Source organism: Sinohyriopsis cumingii, unplaced genomic scaffold (genome assembly GCF_028554795.1).
Source record: "Sinohyriopsis cumingii isolate HCF-2022 unplaced genomic scaffold, ASM2855479v2 utg000873l, whole genome shotgun sequence".
Taxonomy (NCBI): Eukaryota; Metazoa; Mollusca; class Bivalvia; order Unionida; family Unionidae; genus Sinohyriopsis; species Sinohyriopsis cumingii.
Genome location: NW_028315938.1, coordinates 2008445 through 2031662, shown reverse-complemented (window position 1 = coordinate 2031662; position 23218 = coordinate 2008445). Strand labels below are relative to the sequence as shown.

At 34.7% G+C, this 23218-nt stretch overlaps 1 protein-coding gene across 1 annotated transcript in view; it reads right to left on the bottom strand.

The window, feature by feature from the left end:
- LOC149773150 (uncharacterized) overlaps nt 1–23218 on the bottom strand; it is a 108214-nt gene that overhangs the window by 20503 nt on the left and 64493 nt on the right. Inside the window, exons 8-10 of the mRNA XM_089946719.1 lie at nt 13596–13714; nt 12806–13366; nt 5362–5392 (exon numbers count right to left, since the gene is read on the bottom strand). Coding sequence (XP_089802845.1) covers nt 5362–5392; nt 12806–13366; nt 13596–13714 — 711 coding nt within the window. The remainder of the gene's footprint in view (nt 1–5361; nt 5393–12805; nt 13367–13595; nt 13715–23218) is intronic.

Genomic DNA, 23218 nt, shown 5'->3' with positions numbered 1-23218 from the left:
CACGTTTTATGTTACGCAAAACAAAAGAGATTCCTTGTGTTGGTACAGGAGGTCTCTCCTCTGTGGTAAGGGATGGAGATGATTTAAAGGCAGATAGAGACGATTGCTCAACCACAAACATCGGGGACAAAGATAGGCATTCAAAATGAGCGGAGCAATGGAGAGGCTGACTAGTATCATAATTGTGGGTCATTCTTAGAGATGATAAGGCCTACGCAAAAAGACAATCCCGCTACAGGATGAAAAGGTCCGCTCTCCACGCCCTCTGGTCAGAAACTGGAGAACCGTAGACGGAAATCTTTTCGTTTGGCTTCGTGGTAAACATATCCACCAAAGTAGGCACCAAATTGGTAAAATTTAATCTGATGCGGATTGACAGAACAATCATTTCGTGATGAGTATCGTCCCTTTCCTCTAAGATCGTCTTCCAGATTATTATTTCAGGAATGTGGCAAACTCAGATGGTAATATTGTTTCAAATTTCCTACCGAATAACGTTTTAAACTTAGACACGGAGAGGAGATGTATCGGACATATTGTTTGAGACCATCACACACCGACCTCTTAATTGGTGGATGCATCACTCATGGCACAATGATACTGCTCTTGTTTCTACATTGGTGATATGGAAAGTAGTCTCTTTCTGTGACCATTAATCGTGATAAATCATTCCTTCTGGCTCTAGATGATCGCCACACCCTTGGTCTGACGTATCTGCGAAGAAGAGATAGTAGAATTGTGGGATACATTAGGGTCTCAAGTCAGAAACCGGTCCCAATCAGTTCATCAAATCGGATGATGGTAGATTTTCTGACACAGAGGAATCGAAGGAATAAAAGCCCTGAGGGCGTCTAATGTGGGATTCTGGCTGTAGTTAGAATTGCACAGCTTTAAAGAAATTAGCCAGTGGACCATGCCTGCCGTCCGCATGATATAGCGTCTTGGCCGGTGTCTAGGAGCCTGGAGCGGATGCAATGGACTGGTGTTGCTAGTACTGAGTCGCCATGGTGGTGATAAGCCCTTCTAAGAAAGTCTCTGCCTTTGCTGGTAAAGTCCTGAGTGGTTAACTTTGCTCTAATTGGACTCTGTAGTCGTCAAAATAAACATCCTTGAGGAAGTGGAGAATTTCTGATAACACGGATAGTAAAAAGGACAACCAATTCCTACAAGAACATTGTCTCTTCTTTCAACAATCAATGAAGAGTCACTGACGACAGAGATTTATTTATCAACAAGCCTAACTTGGCTACTGAAAAGAAGTCAACATGCGTGCTTACGGTTAATAGTGTTATCCTTTTCATTTAAAGAGTTTTCAAATTATGGCCTACATGATCTGGTTCAGCGTTCAAAAACTGGGCTGTTTATTGGCCCAAGAAGGGTATACATTTAATAGGTACACGCAATTACCAAGAGGCGGAACATAACGGGTTACATACTACCCCATTCATTGTTTAGCAAACTCCCTTTGTTAGGCCATTTAGATAATTCCTTGATTATTATTGAGTGAAGAAGCGACACTAAAACTAGCTGTACGTTTGCTATACTGTTTTTCCAGTCTGACAAGATGCATTGAATCACCACAACCCAAAGGACTGGGGCACGGATAACTAGCCAAGAGGCAGTAAACCACGTCTATCGCTTTATCAGTGAATCATATCGCGTCCTCCTCTCTCGTCTTAACAAACGATTCAAATGAGACAGGGTACCCGAGTGAACGGGATAATACATCGGCTTGTTTTGTCTCAAATTTGCGTGCATTGACGTGGACTGGACAGACGTTTAAGTCCCACTTTATCTCACATGCTCTCTCTCTCCCTCTCTCTCTCATGGAAGGCATGAGTACCTGAGCCCATGTATGTATGTTTGTGGGAGGACCTGTGGAATGAGGAAATGGCAACATTTCTCGCAGAGTTAACATAATGTATTTTTCAGTGGACCCAGCAGAGGGACGAGGAAACCTTCCATCCACCCCGAGGGTATGGATGAAAAGGTCTATCCACAGCATTTAATGTTTGCTAAACGTTTTATGACAATATAAGGCCATGGCGTACAGCGACGATTGTATTTATCACGCAGCCACGTTCAGCAGAACATGACTGTATGCAGAACCAATCGCTGCCTTGCAGATGAAGACCTCTCTTAATGAAGACATTTAGAGGGATAATGGGGAAGGTTTATGCCGATTTGGTTTGATTTTCTAATAAGGATTATATAAGACCACTTCCCAGCCTATTGCAGGATAAGCCAACATTCTGGGCTGGGTGGTGACTATGCCTGATCCATATATCCGTACCATATGTGCTACAATGATCCATGCGAAGTTCCAGGATATGGGGAACATGAGACTCAGTTTCTGCTATTCTTCACAAGACAAGGTTCTGCACAATCCTGTGCGAAGATCATGCCTCACTCTCCACCCAGTTATAACCTCTCTTGTTAAGGCACTCACTAACCCTAACAATGTTCGGAGAGACTTTTGTAATCTTTCACATTTTAAATGTCTTTCATAGTTTCATTGTGACAATGCTGAACACAGTACATTGATATATATGTGTCAGTATACATTTGTACGTAAGTTATCTCTGTCATCTGTAATGATGAAATAAGTTTATGTTTATATATATATATATATATATATATATATATATATATATATATATATATATATATATATATATATATATATATATATATATATATATATATATATATATATATATATATATTAAACTGGATGTACGGACTAAGCAGAATAAAGAATTCTTATCTTATCTCATACTAAAATATTGGTGACGGGAGATCGCTCATCTGGAAAAATTTGAACGACAAACACTAGAGCAGTTGGCCTAAAGGATGGATTAGCATGATGATTTTTGACATATAAATGTTGTGTATAATGATAGTAATAGAAATCACATTAGGCTGCAGATCAGTATCATTTCTGCAAATGTGACAAACCTTTCGATTGGACACTATTATTTGTTTCACTTCGGTTAGATAAGTTTTAGTAAGCCAGATAACGGTGTTTATATATTTAGCAAAATCAGCCAAACTTGGCAGGAAATTGGGAGAAATGTTCTCAACATGCAAGAATGGGTTTGTTCTAACTTCTCGAAACATTCTGCCCCAATATTTCTTAGAATATATAAGTCATTTAAAGGTTTTCCTATTAATTGTAACACGTGATGTCATATTGGCATATTTCGTAAATTTCTAAAGTTTCTGTTATGATAGTCATATGTCATAATGGGTTAACACCATTTGTTTCAAACCAAAATGTTTCCCTAGCTGAGTATTTTAAGCTAAAAGTGGTCAAATTCTGCTCAGCAAATTTAGCAATGAAATCGCTTAAAACCTTTTTTTAGTCTAATAATGACAGCAATGTCGAATGGAGTGTTGACATCATTTGTACAAATTTAACAACTTCATGTTTAGTATCAAATATGATGAAACTATTATAAGTAGTTATTTAGAATATTCTGATTTAATTGATTGTAGCCATACTTGAATAGGATGATGACTCTAATTTGTTCCAACTATATTTATAATCAAATATTGGTCATTATCTGCTTAGTGGTTTTAAAATGTAATTTACATTTTCTATAGTTTCAATATTACCTGCTATGACTGCAGATCACACTTATTTGTACAAAAATGAAAGGGAGTGATACCAGATGCTTTTTGTTAAATTTTATTAAGTGCTGTTAGTGGTAGTAATTGAAAAGTCTTAATATATTTGTTAGTGGTGGCAATATTTGGTGTCAAATATGTATAATTTGCGTGCATGAGAAATAATGTTTTGCATGTATTCTGGCTGCAAATATTGTGGTTGAAAATATAAATTGCTGATGAATGCGCAAAAGACATTATACCCAAGCGTAAGAAAACAGTAAGACTATCTAACCCGAGCAAATGAAATTACTTAAATATTAGCCAGTGCTATAGGTCAGTTTATTTTAGTAATGATGAATAATCCAAGTAAGAGAAGTCCCTTGAATTTGCTTTAGGTGTATGACACATCCTTACCATAGTATAAACTTGCGCTTCGGATTTAATTTGCATGAGTAGAAATAAAAGTTACAACATGTATAAGACGATAAATGCAAGAATGAATACAGCATATCCTACAAAAAATCTCACGCCTCAAAAACAGAATAATAAACAGTCTGCTTACCAGTATTAAATGTAAGTCTCTTTGCTGAAGGAGATGAGTCATCTTCTTCTGAATTAGATCTTTTCATTGTAACTTGTTTCCTTGCTTCTTGCTGTTTTTCTGGAAAAGATTCAATCTTCTCTTTTTCTGAACTTTGAGAACCTTGATCTTTGGTGAAAGTAATTTGGTTTTCTCCGTCACTACTTTGTTGATCTTCATGATTATCACTAATAAATCGTCTTGTAACCAACACACAATAACGAATAAATAAAGAGAAATAAACACTAACGAATTTATTAAATACACCATGTTATCTATCAAAATATAGAGCATGTATTCTCATAGTATATAACCAAAGACAATGTGATAACAACGCTTCTAAGAGTGAACTCCATATCGATATGGCTTTATTAAAGAGAAGCAAATACAGGGACTGCTTGTAACAGACGTTAGTACAAAACAATGCTCAATTAGAAGAAAAATATCAACGCTGCAGAATGTCAAGCGTTGTGGAGGTTGCAGAAAAAACAAAAACAGAACAGTAATGTAGTGGACTTAGATCTGATCATGTAGCTATTTACAACATGATACTTATGTGTTACAGAAAACATTTAGCCAAAGATAATAATTTTGGCAGGAGTTACACTGATTTCTAATCACATATAAGCTCTTATTTATTATTAATCAGTAAGGTCATAATACGTATACATGGCTAAGGATCTGGTACTGTAATTATTCTTATTTGATTATTTATTCTATTAAATCTTATCTGTTCATGTGCTTTCTAACATGGACGATAACGATTACATTCCTCTCAAGAAGCCAATGAAACCTATTTTTAAAACACAATATGATTATTTTACTATCTGATCCGTACTATTTTGTATTGCGCTTTACATCTGGCCTCTTACACGCTATCCTACTGCAACAAATGAAAGTATCACATGGCTTGCAAACATTTAGAGGCCTCTTTCAAATTTTTAATCCACCAGATATCAGCTCATATCGTCACATGTTTATTGTAAGAACCATACTGCTATTTGTCACATAAAAGTCTTGAGAACTATATTTTATTATTGTTTTCTTCATAATAGGAAACAGCCCAAACCTGCAAGAGGAATAATGGATTATCCTATTGTTACAGTAATGATATTTTATTCAGACTGCTCATAGGAAGACTGAAACATAGTACAAGATTTGATGCTTACCATAATCTCCTCGATCAGTTCCTTGACTCGTCTGAAATAGAGGGAGATTATGACTTGAAACAGTCCAAATAGTATCAAGTTAGTGTGTATCTCTAAAGACTTTATTTGCAGATATTGTTTTTAATTTTTTGTTTAGGTATTGAACAGTAATGTTAGCATCATTGTTGAAATATAATTATAATGAAGTTTGCAGTAGGATAACAAGAAACTCTGATGCCTCCTTCAAAAATTAATTATTGAGCCTTCTCCCATTATATAGAAAGCAAAACAATGTTTGATGATAATTCAGAACCTTCGCTGCGCCTTTTAATTCCCCACCTAACTGCAGATGCCGTTACGGGTTGGCTTGGGCTGTTGGACGCGGCAAATCCGAGCTGTGGTGTATCGTTATCAAATGTTTGAATCCGGATTACGAGTCCAAGGTTATATCAACTGAGCCGGCACACACGTTTCTATACTTAGTAATCTGTACACTTAATTACTATTTATCAAATTTATAAAATTAATTAGCATACCCAGTCTTGAACTGTATTTAGAATAAAGGAGATACATTACAAGCAGGTTTCTTCTACTCTATGTCGAAACACACTTTTAGTTGGATGTTATTACCACAACAAATTTGTAACGCAAATCCGATCGACAGTTTTCTGTTAACTGTGAATTATTTATATACTTTGAATCTCATGAAGGGAACATTTTACACATCGTTTCTCTACCTAAAGCGATCCAATATCCAGTGTATTTATTTTATATCCAGATAAGTGTCGCCATGGTATAACAAGTTGTGCTGTCCAAGGAGTTCCTTAACATGCACGATCATCCTAATGACCTTGGGTCATTGTTCAAGTTAAAAACTGTGCTCAAGAGTGAGATATTATGGTCTGTCTGTACTTATTATACCTCCATGTAGATAACTGATTGTTTTGCCCATAAACAGCTTTCGTACTTAACATTGACATTTACCTTTGACTCAGATCCGTAATATTTGTTTTCGTTGTCGTAAGTGCAAGCCAACAACAATCACGCTCCGTGATGTGAATTGTTTCATTGTGCAGAAGCTGATTATTTCGTGAGGCCCGAACATCCTGTAACCTTTCACCATTCAATCAATACACCTCTTTAACCTCAATACAAACCATCCACCATGTTTAAATGCGGTTATATGTGGATAGCATCTTTCCTCTTTCAGTAACAATGATATTGACCTTTGAGTTTTGGAGTAGCCTGGTAGGCTGTTTACTTCAAAAGCAAATGCACTGTTTACTTCAAAAGCAAATGCACATTTCCTTGCTTCAGGTACAAATCACCAACAAATTTAGGAAATCATAGATGATGGAAAACAGTTATGCATAAACAATTTTGTGTCCTTTCAGTCACATTAGCCATGAACGTTCAATTACAGTGACCATGAATCTCAAAAGACAAGATGGTAACTCCAGATTGTGAAGAAATCAAGTTATTGTGCATAAACGTTTTTTTTTCCTTTTAGTTATAGTGCCATTATATTTGAGCGTTTCAGATTAAAATGGTTGTTCCTGACGCCAAGTTGAAGCATTTGACAGAACTTACGACTTAGCAATTTAAGTTTTATATGCTCATATTTCACAAACCTCACATGAAATGTTTTCATTCATGGGATTAATCATCATGCAGCACAGGCATGCACATGTGTCAGCTTCAGACCAACTGGGGGATTGGCAAAATTCGGTAGGCAGGTTTGTCTTTAAAGGAGGACAGTTTTAGTCTGCTTGGATAGGAATATTTATGAGACCTCAACGTTAGGGAACATGATTTTGACATTTGAAAACTGAATGCTACCACAAACGCAATCTTATGTTTGGATGCAATATTGACAAATAGTTTCGTACACCTTTTATCTTGATTAACACTTCATGTAGATTTTACAAAGAAGAAAGTCATTGGTTGTGGATTACTTTTCGCTTGTGATATGTTGTAAAATACTGCATTGCACCTGATGTCATTCTTGCCACTGAATCAGATTTAAATAATGAACTTTACAAGAAGGACATATTTGTATCCTTTGATATATAAGTTGTTTTGATTTTGTTGATTTAGCACTGGCTAATGGCGAAAGAATTTTGTTTTTCGTTAATGACGTTGCATGCATTGAAAATTTCATCGAGTACCTAGAGGAACGGGAGACATCCCTTCCTTTTTTCGGGAGGAAAACTCTACCGTCTGTGAGGTTCACATGTATATATTCTCCCTTTTGAACTTGTGAAGTTCGCGCTGTGACATAAAACTGAAGATTTTGATTCATGTGTTTTCGTTTGCTTGGATTTCCCCTTGATAAATTTATTCATATGCATGAATCATTTTTCCATGTCTTTTAGAAGACTACCTGTGCCTACGCAGACACATATTATTTCCATCTAATCATGAGTCAGTAGTAATAAGAAAAGTTCATATGCTAGAAACCATATTTCTTCTATTTATTTAAATGGTAGCAAAATGTTACCAGAATGGTTGCACACAATATATTTGCCATATATTCAAATGTATTTACAGAGGAAAACAGTAGAAATAATACATATGCGATAATATCAATTATTTATAGATTTATTTGCATCCTATATTTTACAAATAGTTCAAATGCTGCCCAATGGGACACACTTATGACTGTATGATCTTTGCATTTTACTTCAATTCTTTTTGAAGGACTGGGTCTGAAACAAATCAGGCTTGATGCTTAAACAATAGTTCCATCATTTCTTTCCAAAACCTTTAGAATATTATGGGTTGTGTAGTGTACCATCTAATTTTCAATCGTGCCAGAGTCTGCTTTATCTGTCAATTACCATGTTATCTGCAAGTTTGATCTTACCTCCAATTTAATTGCTCTTAGACTCTTAACTAATCTGTTTAGGTAACGTTTATATTAGTTATAAACCTACTATGAGTCCCTGTATATCAAGGGTATGCTGTTAATCTTTTCTATACTGTATTGAGTCTACCATTTCTAAGCTAACGGCATATGTTTGAAATTGAATATAAATAGTTCTGTATCACACTGTCCTGTAACTGTTTAATAGCGACTCAGGTTGAGATCACGCAATAACAGTACTCTCCAAACTCTCATCCAGTCATTTTCGTATGTCTCATCTAGTATCGAAATCAAATCTATATGTCGCTTTATTTCCCGTATTTTGGCCATTGTCTGGACATGTTACGTAAAGGTGCAGCCAAGGTAGTTAAATAATGAATTCTTTCTAATGTTTTATTCCACCAAGCCAATTGTGAATATGGACATTATGTTACACGAATGATAAAGTTTGAGTAATACAGACAAGACCATGACTTACGAATTTGTTTTCCATGGATGATTTGCTAAACACGGGTATCTACTTGAAATATTACATGTATTGGGGTCTGGTGTTGTAAGCCACTGCATATAGCGAATGTGATCGCTTTCTTCGGCATTTTTAACAAAATCCAAATGTGCACGTCTTATAGGAATTTAATTTATATATCCTTTTGGATTTCATTATATACAAGATACAGTTTGTATTTAAACTGGGACAATTTCTTAATATACTTTGTTATCAATATGTTGACCCATATCCTGTCTTTTCTTTCTTGTCTCATATTGTGTTCTGCCTGCAATATCTACTAAACCCCTGTGGTAGCATGGATTGTTCAGGCATACTAGGTTCATATGTACTATGTATGGAATAGTGTTATGCATATCTATATTGTGTGATGTTAGTTTTCCATATCTGACTTGTCATACTTGTAGATTAGAATTTAATACAAAAGTCTTTTGCAAAACAACGTGTTGACTTTTGTGTATTCAGAATGTTTTCGAAACAAAGGTGCTTACAGTGTGATGGAAGTATTCATAAGAAATGACTCACATCTATATATAGAGGTAATTTGAGCACAATGATCATTCCTAGTTTACATAAATCTTTAGGAATATATTATCAGAGTTTGGAACTGTGTTCAGATATAGAGAGAAATCACAAGTATTGTTCGTTGGAATTACTAAAGTGATCATTGACTCTGATTAATGCGTTATTTTTCGAATAATTGAGAACTAATTCAAAGATATTCATGATTGCATTATTTGTAGCTCAGGACATTCAAGACTATTTCAAAATCAACACATTCAAGACTCTTGCTACACTAACTCATTCAGAACTACCTGCGCATCGGTACATTCAAGGCTCTTTGATTGCCTTCGGTATTTTTCGAATTGTGATAAGACGTTAAGTATTTTTGTGCGAATCAATTCACAAAACTGTAATTATTTTCTTAATTATAACTTACAGAAAACATAATAGGCTAACATTTCTAAACTTGATGGCTTCGCTGCTTTTTGTTACATAGAGTAAGATCAGGAGTTTATAATACATGTAAACAAATGTCGTCTCTTCTTTTCTTTCTAAGGTTACATGTCTACCTTATTAGACTTTCTAAAACTAAGACGCCATCTTTGTTCTTAAAATCACATCCATTGAAAATAAAAAAACAATGCACTTGAATTACTCTTTGAAGATGAACAAGTTCGAAAACTGTAGGATATATTACAGTGGTAATGGATTTTCATAAAATGGTTAACATATTAATTTGTGGCCGGAGAAAGGTATTAATCTGCATTTCTTAATAGATTGTAATGAATGCAAACAATACATTCATTATTAAAAAAAAACAGGCTAATCTTTCATTGAGGACAAAACATTTACAGACTGGTAGCAAATATCATTGCAGTCAAACAAACGGTAAAATTGTGCATTTGTGGCTAGAAGAAAAACACACGAGGCTTTTCCTAATTGACCGAAATGGAAATAAATGATACACCCTTATTGACTTGGCTTTTGGAAGGGCACTATGGGATTAACAGCAGGAATATACAATAGCTTATACTTACCATAGACTGTAGCTGACGTTCACCTCCCAGGCTATTCAACTGTGGTGTCATATTTACACGGATAGATTCCCGAGTGAAGTCCTTTTGATATCTCGTGTTTTAGGATTTTGTACATCTACCAGTGAACATAAGTTTGCAAATTTCGAATGTTTACTCGTTTACCCATACCATCGAAGAGTGCAACGCGGCGTTAAAAAGCAAACACGTGGTATATGGTCATCATAAGCATTTACTGATGACAGGAAACTAATCATGTAATATCGTGATGCATGTAATTTCCGTGAAACGAGGATATATTGCTGTTTGTACCTTAATATACATAGTGTTTAACAACTAATATAATGTTTATAACATGTTCCTATTTTAAGTAATCCGAGCAAGAATATTTTATTCAAACTAGTTAAGAGCTGTAAATCAAGACATCCTCCATAAATGAAATGGTCAGCCCCTTATAAGTATTATTAACCCAAAAATGTAGAAAGCTCAAAATATTAGCTAACCTGTCCCAAAATGGTTATAAGTCTCATCTCATACTCTACATTGCCATAATGTCGAGTATATTAACAGAGGCACTTATAGAATCAGAGATCATGTGCATATAGACATTCATTTAATTTGTATATCTTTTTTTTAAAATTTAAAACATTGGCAGTGAGCTTCAAGGGTATACTATTCTTATGGGATGTGCCAATAGAAGGCTTGTATGTGTGTTATGTGCACTGATCTACTGCAATGAGCACATCTGCCGTGTTAATGAAGTAGCCTGTCCCTAAATTTGTCCATTTTTGTTGCACATCTTTACGCTGCAGCTGAATCTGGGTCCTGAACTGGATGAGACATCTTGCCTTAGTAATGTAAGACTGTTATGTAATTGTATTATATAGTGTAGTTACAAAAACGCGGAAGTAATTCACGCCAGAATGTTCTCGGCAAATATTTTTTAATTATATAATGCTGTGTTAGAGAGAACTTAATTTGATTATTTATATATATATATATATATATATATATATATATATATATATATATATATATATATATATATATATATATATATATATATATATATATATATATATATATATATATATATATGCTAAAAAAGCAATATTGTATGGAACATCAGGTATATGTGTATAAATTAGAAAATTTAATGCCATGTTGCTATCTGTATATATGGGTAAATTTTATTGATTGGTTTCAGAGAAATGATTTTAAAGGTCTTCCTAATTTTAGGAACTGCAGACATGTCTACATTTGGATAGGCATTGACATCAGGTCAAAGCATGTAGTTATGAACTAAACCGTTGCTACAGAAATGATTCTTTGTATTGAACTTACTATGGTCATATATCTGATCTCTAGACCCATAAAATCAATAGATTTATGGTTACCATATTTCAGCGTATACAACATGCGATCTGTTCTGACATTTTGTTCCGACATCAGCTTGTGCCTTTACAATACATGTCTATTAATGTGTCTTTTTTAATGAAGGTTTCCATGGGATGTTGTATTAAATGGCAACACATTTGATTTGGCACAATGACCCCACAAAAGCCTGACAATACATTTTGAACTAATATATACACTACAGTGTGAATCGTGTATTTTAAAGGAAACCATCAAAGACAATGCTACATTTTTTTATCACTGGATTCTAGAAAGCCTGCATCCAGTGCATGCTGCAGTCTAATAAGCACCTGTTCAGGAAGTATAAGGCCAAAGAATTGAAAAATCAATGAAAAGTTGAAAACTGTTTCATTGGCATGAAAAGATAAACTCATCATCTCAATATACATACAAACAAATCTCTCAAATTTTAGTTGTGACATTTATCGCAGCTTATGAATATGATCTGAGACGTTGTTTCCGTCAGGCTGGCTACCTTTGTGGTAACATACCTTGTATAATAGTTAATTTCTGAGGATTAAATGTATCATTTGTCAAATATGATATTTGTTAGAAAATTTTATCAAACTTTCAACAAGCTCTTTTTATGATGTATATATCACGATTGTTTTACATAAGTGAACATGTTCATCTACCTGATTGGTAATGATGTAATAAATATAAATTAAGTATCAGTGACATCACGTTTATGATTGGTGGCTGAGGTAGTAACCATTGTAATATTAATCATATTTGGCCTTTTTACCGAAATCGATATGCTTGGTTCTATATAGTATAGATCATTGGGACCCAAGATAGACATGTACAGGTGTGGCATCTTTATAGTGAGGTGAAAGGTTGTCAATGGCACCTTTTTAACAAGATTTACACTGTCGGTTTCTTTGAACATGTCCATATGCAATGCGGGTTCAAGTCATGCGCAATGTTTGCTTTTTATCGAATTTGTTAGATGAGAGTGAAACAAGTTTTGTTGTCTTCTGGAATTTGGCCATATGGATTAATTTAGCGAGCATTTCTATTGTGACTTTCTGATCTCAATCGTAGAATTACAAATTACTTCACAACACATTTTAAGTATTTGTTTTACGTTAAGAGCACGTATTTTTAGCAGTCTAAGACGTCTGTTTTGATCATACTCACCTTAACGTCAAACCAAAATTTCAGCAATTTCTGCGACGTAAGTACATGTGTATCATCATGGGAATGACAGGGTACTGATTCATTATTTTGGAGTGATGACAAGGCGATAAGGCCCTTAAGACTCTCTGCATCAGATTTAGGGCACTGTATGTGAAGTTCAAATTTAAGGCTCTGGCTTAGGTTTCCAATTATTTCTGTTAGGTTCTCAAAGATGAACTTTCTGGCCTCGCTACAAAGCAATGAAGATCGACATATATCCTTGGCTCCCATTCGTATGACGCGGGCACAGATTACATAGTCCATGAAGTACAGGGTTAATCTGTGATGAAGGTCAATGTCAAATACACAGCAGCCACAGAAAATAAGACTTGATGAATTTTGCACAGCGATGGGCCAGTGAGCCACACATGCAGCAAGGAGCCTATGGAAGACAGGGGGCGGTAGAAACTTGCCCGTAAACACAAAGCAAAGAACTGATGTGCTCTGCTGTTTATACCTTGGTGCAATAAGATGTTTTGGTGTTGCCTCTGTCAGCATGCATGGAGCAAGGAAGTATTGTACCTGGAAATGTTAAAATGAGTATACTATTTATTTTCAGGCTTTATGCTAAACATGTTCATTTATTATACAGTTAATCGACGTTCTCTTAAATACATGGTCTGGAGCTTGGTAATTTCATTTTATTATTTTATCATTCGAAAAAGGTTTTAATAATATCTCGTAAAATAATGATAGGATTCCAAACACTAATAAGGTCAAACTTGAATAATAAGTTGATTTATTAACTGACCTCGTCTTTGTCAGTGTGTGACTTTGGTCTGGCCACAATGTGTAACTTTTCCATCAGTAGTAAAATATGGTCCTTATTGTCAAATAATTCTGGGTCCTTATCTGCTGTCCAGACTGCATCTAAAAAGTAAGAACGTTTTACAAATATATTGTTTTATACAAAATTAAAAGTAATCGTCTTATACAGTAATGACTGCATCTCATAAAGTTATTCATAAGAATACATCGCAACATGATTTTCACCCAGTATGAAGTACAGTCGTGGCACGGACCTATAAAGTAAGGACCTGAGTTTGGTAGGTGCAAAGTCTTCTGAAAATATACGTATGTTTATGAGTTTCATATATTTGTGGATCTGGTTCGTTCAGGAAACCACAAATTGCATGATGCAGCAAAAAAAGTTTTCTCTTAATGGGAACAACACTTATATCTACAATTTTCTAGATATGATAAAAAATATTTGTTTCAGAGACAACAACTGTGAAATTCAGTCACGTATTTTGTGGTATTTTTTGTTAATACCAATATATATGTAGTACGTTAAATGCTATTAAGCAGGAGGCCAAAATACCTATATCTTATTTGGTGATCCTCTTGTAATATCATCAATATAGAATAATGTCTTCCATGTTTCGAATACCACCAATATAACCATGTCTTAATCATAACGACTGCCCATGTTGCACCAGTTTTAACCAAGTAAAAAGGTAAATGGATCACTCCCAGAGGGGCTGAGCTACAACATTTTTCCATTCATAAACATTCTGTGGAATACTACTGTTTTAGTTTTGGATTTTCCCAACATTTTATCGTTAAATGCCGTTGATGATGCCGATAGATGATTTCATATTTGTCATGCATTTGCCGCAATCGTCGGGAGAATAAAACTGTGGTACTTAACACAGAAAATTGGAAATATACATAAAGCTCTATTATGGAACAAAATCCATTATAAATAGGGACACTCATAAACGTAGTATATTTTCCATGAAAAGTCAATGTTACTCAAACGTGGAAATTCGTATGTTTCATATGCTATACCTAATACATTTTTTACAGGTGTAACACTCTTTTTAGTTGTGAAAAGAGCCATAGCAGCCACTTTGGATCCAGGATCAGCACCATTTTCATTTATGACGACCTAGATATAATTTTAGTGAAAACTCAATGCAAAAAGAACCACCCATATTGGAAAAATAGAAATAATGAGATTTTTATACTGGAGATCAGACCAGCACCAATTGAATTTGCGATCATGTAAACGTTATAATGAGTATACTGAAGAAAACTCAGGTCTATATGACTTTCTATTCGCATGAAAAATGTAAATAATATTATGGTCATGGTAACCATTACTAAATATAGTAGATAATACAAGTCTTTTGCTCGCAATCCTATTTCGAGATGACATTCAATTCGGGAGGCGTTTGAATAATAACATGTTCCAGCTGGTAGCCATAATGGATATCACATTGGCATAATTTTCATTTAGGACCAACTATACATAAAATGAAATTGAAAACCCCCATGTTGTTATGACCATCCAGTCAAGAGGAGTAGCGATATGGTTAGGGTTTGTTAAGATGGCCACTGTTCTGACCGTACCCAACTGCACAGGTTTTACTAAGCATACCAGTACACATCATCTGAAGTCATCTGGTGTAAATCCGATGTTAATATGACCTTCCATTTAGAAGAAATAGCAAGGACAGGATTTTCCAAAATGATTGCTAGTGTGTTCATACTAGATGTCGGAACAGTTCCGCTAACATTTCGAACCACCTGAACAGATTTAATTGACCGAAAACATGTTAATATGAGAACATATTTCGGACGAGCATAGAAAGAAAAATGTTCAATATGGTTGTTTTGAGACCATGTTGGATATATATGCAGCAAAATTCTCATTCGTGATCTGGTACATCACAAGCGGATTCTAGAGGAAGGTATGAAAGCATTCCAGCAATTAGTTTAGAAGGAGCAGCGATAACAAACTTAAGCTAAGCAGACAGATGGCTGATGGTCAGCAGAAAATGGATGACGCATGTCAAAAAGAAACATCTGATAAGGTCTTTTGGTCAGAAGTACTTTTATTCGTTGGAAACATTTTGAATCAAGACATTTTAAGATAGAAAATTACATTTTATATGGAGAGTAGTGTAATGGTGACCAGTTTTTATGTAACCTTGACGGCATAAGGGAAACACAAATTAACTGCACCAAACAAGGCTTATAAATCATGTCTAACTATTTTAGCAATGCCTGTAGTCGGCGTCATTGAAATGCCTATAACAGAACATAAATGTTAGTGTTAAATCTAAGGTTTGTTTCCCAAAATTCGACAACGAAATTTGATCAATTTAGATAAGAGTGAAAGGTCATCTACTGGTCATAATTGTTCAGATTTGGGGCAGGGACTTTTCCGTTAGTGCACTTTTACTATCGTGGATAAAGTTAATTTCATTTTCTTACTGCTATTTGTGATAGATGTCACTTCCTCTGGCGATGTACGTTTTTGAATTCTACCAAATTAGATTCCAAGCCATATATATGATAAAGTATGTGAATTTCACCCCTCTTCAGAAAGTCGAGGGTGAATCGAACCTAGCAATGTTAATTTAAACTGTGAAAAGGGTTACTCAGGAGAACACTGTCAATAACCATCTGTACGTACGAAGACAACTATGTTTGACTCAAGATGGACACGCAATTGACTTTCTTAGAAATTACTTAATGCAATGTAAATGTTTCCTCGATATGGCAATGTTCAGATCCGTCTCATACTTGGTCTTGTGAGCGCTATAGATTGCCTGCGGAACGTTTACACTTATATTTGTTACACCAACCCTCAATAATGACATTAAGGACCTCCACCAAAAAACGTACATTGCAGCATTCACGATTGATACCAAAAATTATCCTCTTTTGATGCATGGTCAATCGGAAGGATACGCTAATCATATCAAACTGTTAGGCTAGTGTGCATACTAATCTGCATCATATGATATTCTAGTCTGCCCAACCTCATTGAGTTAGGTCCATGCACTCATTCGGCCTATGAGGTCTTTGGGTACTGCCATCACAGCACTGGCATAGGGGTTCTGTCAAAGGAGCTGACACTGCTAAACTATTTTCGAACCGATTCTCTATATGCCCCATACGTTCTTGTTCCGAGCTTCAAAGGAAAATTTCCCTCAAACGTTTGTTCTGGCTGGATGTGGTGATGTGATAGTCCCAGGAAACAATGTTAGGGACTGTGAGTCCATACTGAGACATATTCGTTTTACTAATGTTATGACTGTATGATCATAAACAGAGTAATAGAATCAAGCAAAAAGCATCATGTTTTGCACAATAAACAATTTAATTATGAAAGTTAGAAACATAAAATTAAGTAGTTTACAGTTTTATTAACTGAATTAAAAATAATCATACAAAATTTATATTCAAATCACCAAAACCAAGTTGTTCCATATATATTTCATATACACCAATGTAGCGATCCACCAAAAGTCACGGACTTTAAAATTGCACTGTCCAGAACTATTTTCGATAAGTCGCAAAAGTCCCAGTATAAATGTTTAGTACAATGAACATATTATAATTCCAAAGAATATTCCAAAAAAATTTTTCCTCTGAATCAATATCTGCATAAAATATAAAATAGGTATGCAGACTTGGCTTTACAACAAAAATAGAAGAAACAAGAATGAAAATAACTGTCGAGACCTAGTTACTTACATACAAGAGTACGAGGTGGAATCCATTTTGCACCTATCACATAGTTCAAATCTCTCACGTCCTAAAAAAACCCACCTGACATAAAACCCATCCAATGGGAATTAACTTAAGATTTCTAAACACCCACCTTTTCAAAGGGAATCATCCCCAAACCCGAAAACAGGGTTAATTATTAATGCCGCTATTAATATACATCCCCAACGTAAGTACTTCTTTATAAATTCCACACAGTCTTAACATTTAATATATAATCGCACACACAATGTTACCTATAGATAATCACTACAATTCAGAGTCATGAATCAAAATTAGAAAGACATATAGAGACACTTAACACCTCTCCTCATAACGAATATAAAGATTTATGCAATTAAGGTTTATTTGTCATTTTAAGAAACTACACCAGTGATGATGATGATGATGATAATAATAATAATAATAATAATAATAATAATAATAATAATAAACATAGAACATTATGATGAATTTACAAAAAATGTTTTCAAATAAAGCAATATAGAACTTCCATACTCATGAAACTGTATCTGCAATTACATTTTCTTTTCCTGTGATGTGTCTAGTCCCCCTCCACACTCTTTAACATTATTTCTCATTTTCTTGATGCAATTAAGGAGTTTGTGATCGATCAATACAAATACCGGATATAGAACTGAAATAATATACACGCCAAGTGTTGCTAAGGTAAAATTCAAGCCAAGCACTCCTTTTCGATAGTGGAGTAATTTTTTTGTTGCTTATTTAATTTCCAGAGAAATATCACACAAGATGATCAAAACCATTTTGTCTGCCTGAATTAATACTGCACATACCCTTACATCACTATCATCACCAGACATTTTAAATGATTAGTTAAAATCTCGACTGGGCCACTATAAGGTATTGCAAACGCCTCCAGACATTTTCCAAACCGATAAAACCTAGTCTTTTTACACAACAAATTAATCACGGGGTAAGCAATTATGGAGAATGTTTAGCAAAATGTCCGATAATATCCAGCCATAACCAATACTCGCATCAGTTCCTTTACACTGACAGACACAGGCAATTCAGAGATAGATTTAACCCTATTGTTTACAGGCTTAATTTGACTATATCCCACAACATGTTTAAAATAATTTTACACAAGCTCTGCAATACTCAACTTGCGTAGATTAATTGTCAAGTTTTCCTCACCGAGTAGAAAGAAGAATTTCGGGGTCGTTTCCAGAAAATCTTTCGATGTGTCGCTGTATATAAGAATGTTATCAGTCTACGCATCGCAGCCATCTGTACCAGATATTACCAAGTTCATGAAACGAATGTTAGTGGATATTTGTCATGCCTAATGGCATTCCTTTATATTTGTAGAGTCCACCTGCAGTTGCAAATGTCGATACTTCGTTTGCTTTATCCGTATGTGGAATCTACCAGAACCCTTAAAACAGGTCGAACTTGGTGATATATTTTGCATTTTCAATTTTGTCTGTACGGTTACCAATTATTGGTACTGGAATTTAGTATACTTTGGTGACACTGTTCACTTTTTCTGCAGTGAGTGCATATACGGAAAGTATCATTTGGTGTCGGCACAAGAATTCACGTGAAATGGTGAGCTGCAGTTACCTTTGCTTGTTTTATTAAAATCGTGTTCCAACAACTAGTCCATTTCCTTTTTCAAGCATTTCTACTTGAAAGGATAACCATACCTTCGTGACAACTTGTGTTTGTTCGGGTTGGAATATCTGAAAACGTGTTCTCATAGTCACATATGAGCTGCTTTAATTCTTCGTTTTCTTGCGGCTGTAGATACAAAAGTTTCTGTCAAGATTCTTTACCAATTCCGATTTTTAAAGACCAGTCGAACCAAAATCAATACAATTTGATTGCATTTTAAATGTTAAATCTTCAGTATGGGGGACATGTATAACTAATTTGTCTGAATGGTTAATAGGGCTAACTCTATCAATAAACTCCTATAAGATATTTACATGGCTGTTGACAGTTATTTCTGTTTCTGCCTCTCAGGAATCTTGATAATATAATTAAGTTACTTTATTTAAAGTTATGCGGATCGATCATACTATATAGCCTAAAGAGCATTTTGAAGTATTGGAAAGAGAGGCAGTACTTTATTTCTAGGCTGTAAAGTTCTTTCATTGTATTTTTGTTCTGCCTAAATTTAGTTTTTTGACTGAGTACATTGAAAATTATTTCTTACTACTTCACAGTTAGAAACTGAATCAAGAATAATAATATATGAAACCTCTGTTTAAAGACTTTTCTCGTTTGGCAACTTCAAAGACAATATGTCCAAAACCTGGTTGAAAAAGGGACAAACCATGCCATTTTACATGTACAACAAAATCTACAGTATTTCAGAACATCACTTTTAATTTTCGGCCAATGACGTTATGTAAGATATTGTTTTTTATGAGCTCGGAAATGAACAGCTGAGGCAGTTTCATGGGCTAAACTAACAAGTTCATGTCAATGAGATTTAGGAATGACAATTTTAATAGCTCATTGAACACTTGCCACCAGCGGTGCCTCAGTCTAATCCGTTTTTTTTTTTGTTGTTGCTACAATCCCGTATTTCAGAACATAGTAAGTTGGTACCTCCGCAGAATCAGTTTCGCTAATGGTCGTCTGAAACAGGATTTCAGAATGATATTCCTGTTTGCTGATTGGTGATTGCCGGTTGACACCAATATCAGAAATGACAGAATGAGTATTAAAATGCAGATCACAATGATCAGTATCACGATCAGAAGAATGACCTCATCAAAAGCCCGTATAATGAGTCAGGTAAAAAAAACAATTTGCTTATCAACTTCTTTCTCAAGAAATCAATTTTTCATAGCGCTAGTAACAATACAGATCGGTAGGGTAAAAGTGAAGGACTTATTTTTCAATAGAATCGACATTTTGATCCAAACATGGCTTGCCATTTAGAAGTGGACTAACCATAACTTTATCTACAGCTAAGAAATTGTATAGCAACAATTGATCTCCAGACGTCAACGCTCCGACACAATCAGGTCATGAAACTAGTTCTGATGACACATTGGACAATGGGACGGAGCATCAACAAAGCTGCACTCTAATAATTGAATAACAACTTTTTCAATAGAAGAAGACTTCTCGGATAAATACATATTACCTGATTATAAAAGAGTATGATAAGCTTCTTTATTCCTTAGTATTTTAATATTGATATGACTGGCAAAGTCACCATAAAGTGACATATAACCTTTTATGTGAACGGTTCATTATTCTCCAAAATGGAAAATAAAATGGGTTTGTTGGATCCAAGAAATATATTTCTTGCCATAAATGACCTTGACATTGACATCGTAGAAAAAAAGCATTTGTCTGTATTAGTTTGCTTATTGTTGTAATTTATAGCAATGAGAAATAACGTGCACGTTGGAAGAGATAAGAATTTCTGATCAATCGTATCAGACGTTTGATTAATATAAATTGTATCAGACTGAAATTTTAAGTTCGCGCATGAGACTGAGGTAGTTTCTTACTACTCATCGGCTGAGATTAAAAGGTGTTGACAAAAGAAACTTTGTTAGGTCAAGGACTTGTCGTTGGCTTTACAGGCAGCGTTTTATAACGTGCACACATATTGTTCATCTAGGGTAGTCTTGACGTCACTATGGACGCTGTTTGAACACTTCAAGTAATATATGTTGCACACATTTGTCATGCTCTTTATGTCTTGTTTATATTTATATCACATATCAATATATGTTATGTTGCACCAGCAAACTCATGTGTTTGGCTAATTTATATTCTGCAATTCCGAAACGTCTTTCAATATGCCTTATGTACTAACTCATAACCGTTCAATATACATTCGTTGACCAAAGAAAAATCAAAATCGGCTTCTACTGATAGACACTTCATAAGATTTACTGATAAGTTCACTCTGGAACAACAAAGTCCAGCGTTATCGTAGCTGCTTCAAAATTATAGGCTATATTTTTGTTAAATGAAGAAAATATTGATCTACTAATTCGAATAAATATTAAAGCTGATTGTGAACAAATAATTGAAAGCGTATGGGTATAAGTAAATTGTATCAGAAAACATAATAAATCTGCACGTGAAGTTCCGAGTCAAATTTTTATATCCATGTAAAAAGAGTAGTAGTAACATGAATTTCAAGACGGACAAGATATTTTTAATATTATATATCAGTTCTGCACCATTTTCATTTTAAACGAACTATTCGTTATCAGAATTATTGGTTTTGAAAACCCAATTTCGATATCACTTTCCATTACAGAAGAGTAACAATAACATTTTAAGAAGGCGTCCATGGTAGCAATATTAAATATTATTCAACTTAGGATGCACCCTTTTCATGTGGGGCCAACGAAGCATCATTAAAACCTCTTTTGGTGAATGTTTACTGCCAAAAACATCAAGCGTCTTGGAAACGTAGCTATAACAAGTCATTGTAGGGGCTATACTGGAGGTCAAACTAACAACATTTATTACATAGAACCCATGCTGATATGACAATTTATTAATATGAATTAGCAATAACAACATTGTTACGAAAGAGCCAGGCGAAACTTGATATCAAAGTCCCATCATTTTCATACGAACCAGGAAGACACCATAAAAAGTAATTTAGTAAATATCATCCACTTAAGAGAAGACGCAACAATGCGATTTGCATGATGTCTTCTTTGGTGTGCAAAAGGGATGTAATAAGAGCACCATCTTCATTCACCAACTAACCATCGCAAAAATCTGATGAACTACGTGACTTCGTTCAGGAATAACAATAACTGCTTACCGACAAGTTAGTCATCAACTCATCATCAGTTTGATTTAGGAACATATCGACATGACATGATTGTTTTGTGAGGAAAGCCACTTGATATGATGGCACAGAAATAACGACAGTAATGTAACACTGTATGCTGGACTTGACCGTGTCCAAATTGAATTCACTTCTGCTTGACCTGCTTGACTTTTTTATTTCATTTTTTAAAAACAGCTAGTACAAATCTAATTATTCTCTCTAAGTATGGGCTTAATATCAGGATAATTATTAATAGAAAAAGTAAATCTGTTTTTTTGGGTCTAAGTTTTGTAATTTCCTGAGTTGTACTCCAGGTTACGGTTTTGATTTTTTAAACATCAGGATCATTTCAGAAGGCTTTTTTCTATTAGCTAATGCCTTTTGTAGAAAATGCTAATTGTGACTTGAGGTTAAGTGATTAACTTAACCTCGTAATTGTGAAGACTTGGTCATTCGTGCAAGTTGTATTATGTTGTGTCCAGTTGGGAATCTCTTTCTCCAAATTAATGAATTCAAGTGATTATTTTCTATGGCAATACAAAAGTGCTCTGATAAAATTCTTGGATAGCACCTGTGTCTGTAATTCTTGGATTATTTTGGGATTTAATTCGCAATACCGTAAGTTCTGTTTCCTCGTTTTCACTTTTGTAGGCTAGGGAAATAAATTATCTGTTACATTTTACAAAGCTGGTTGTGTTTCACTCTTTTTCAGTTACTTATTTTAAGAGCATAAACTCGTAACACTGAAAAGCCCATTGTAAAAGACGTAACGACGCACTGTTAGGTGTATGAACGTTTTGGTGGATGCATTCTTCTGCAACCATGACCAGAGATTGCTTTCTAATGGAATGATAAAATGATTGGTACTTTGGATACAGGTAAATGGTAAAATTAAAATTACATCCATAACATACATCGTAGTCCTACAAAATCCATCAGTTTATCCACACATTTTAACTATCCTTTACGTTGTCCCCATACATTCAGTTTCAGGAGCAGTAGCGATAAACGTTTGAAGAAGTATGCTCTGGCGAGCTGAACAGTATTAATTTGGTTCG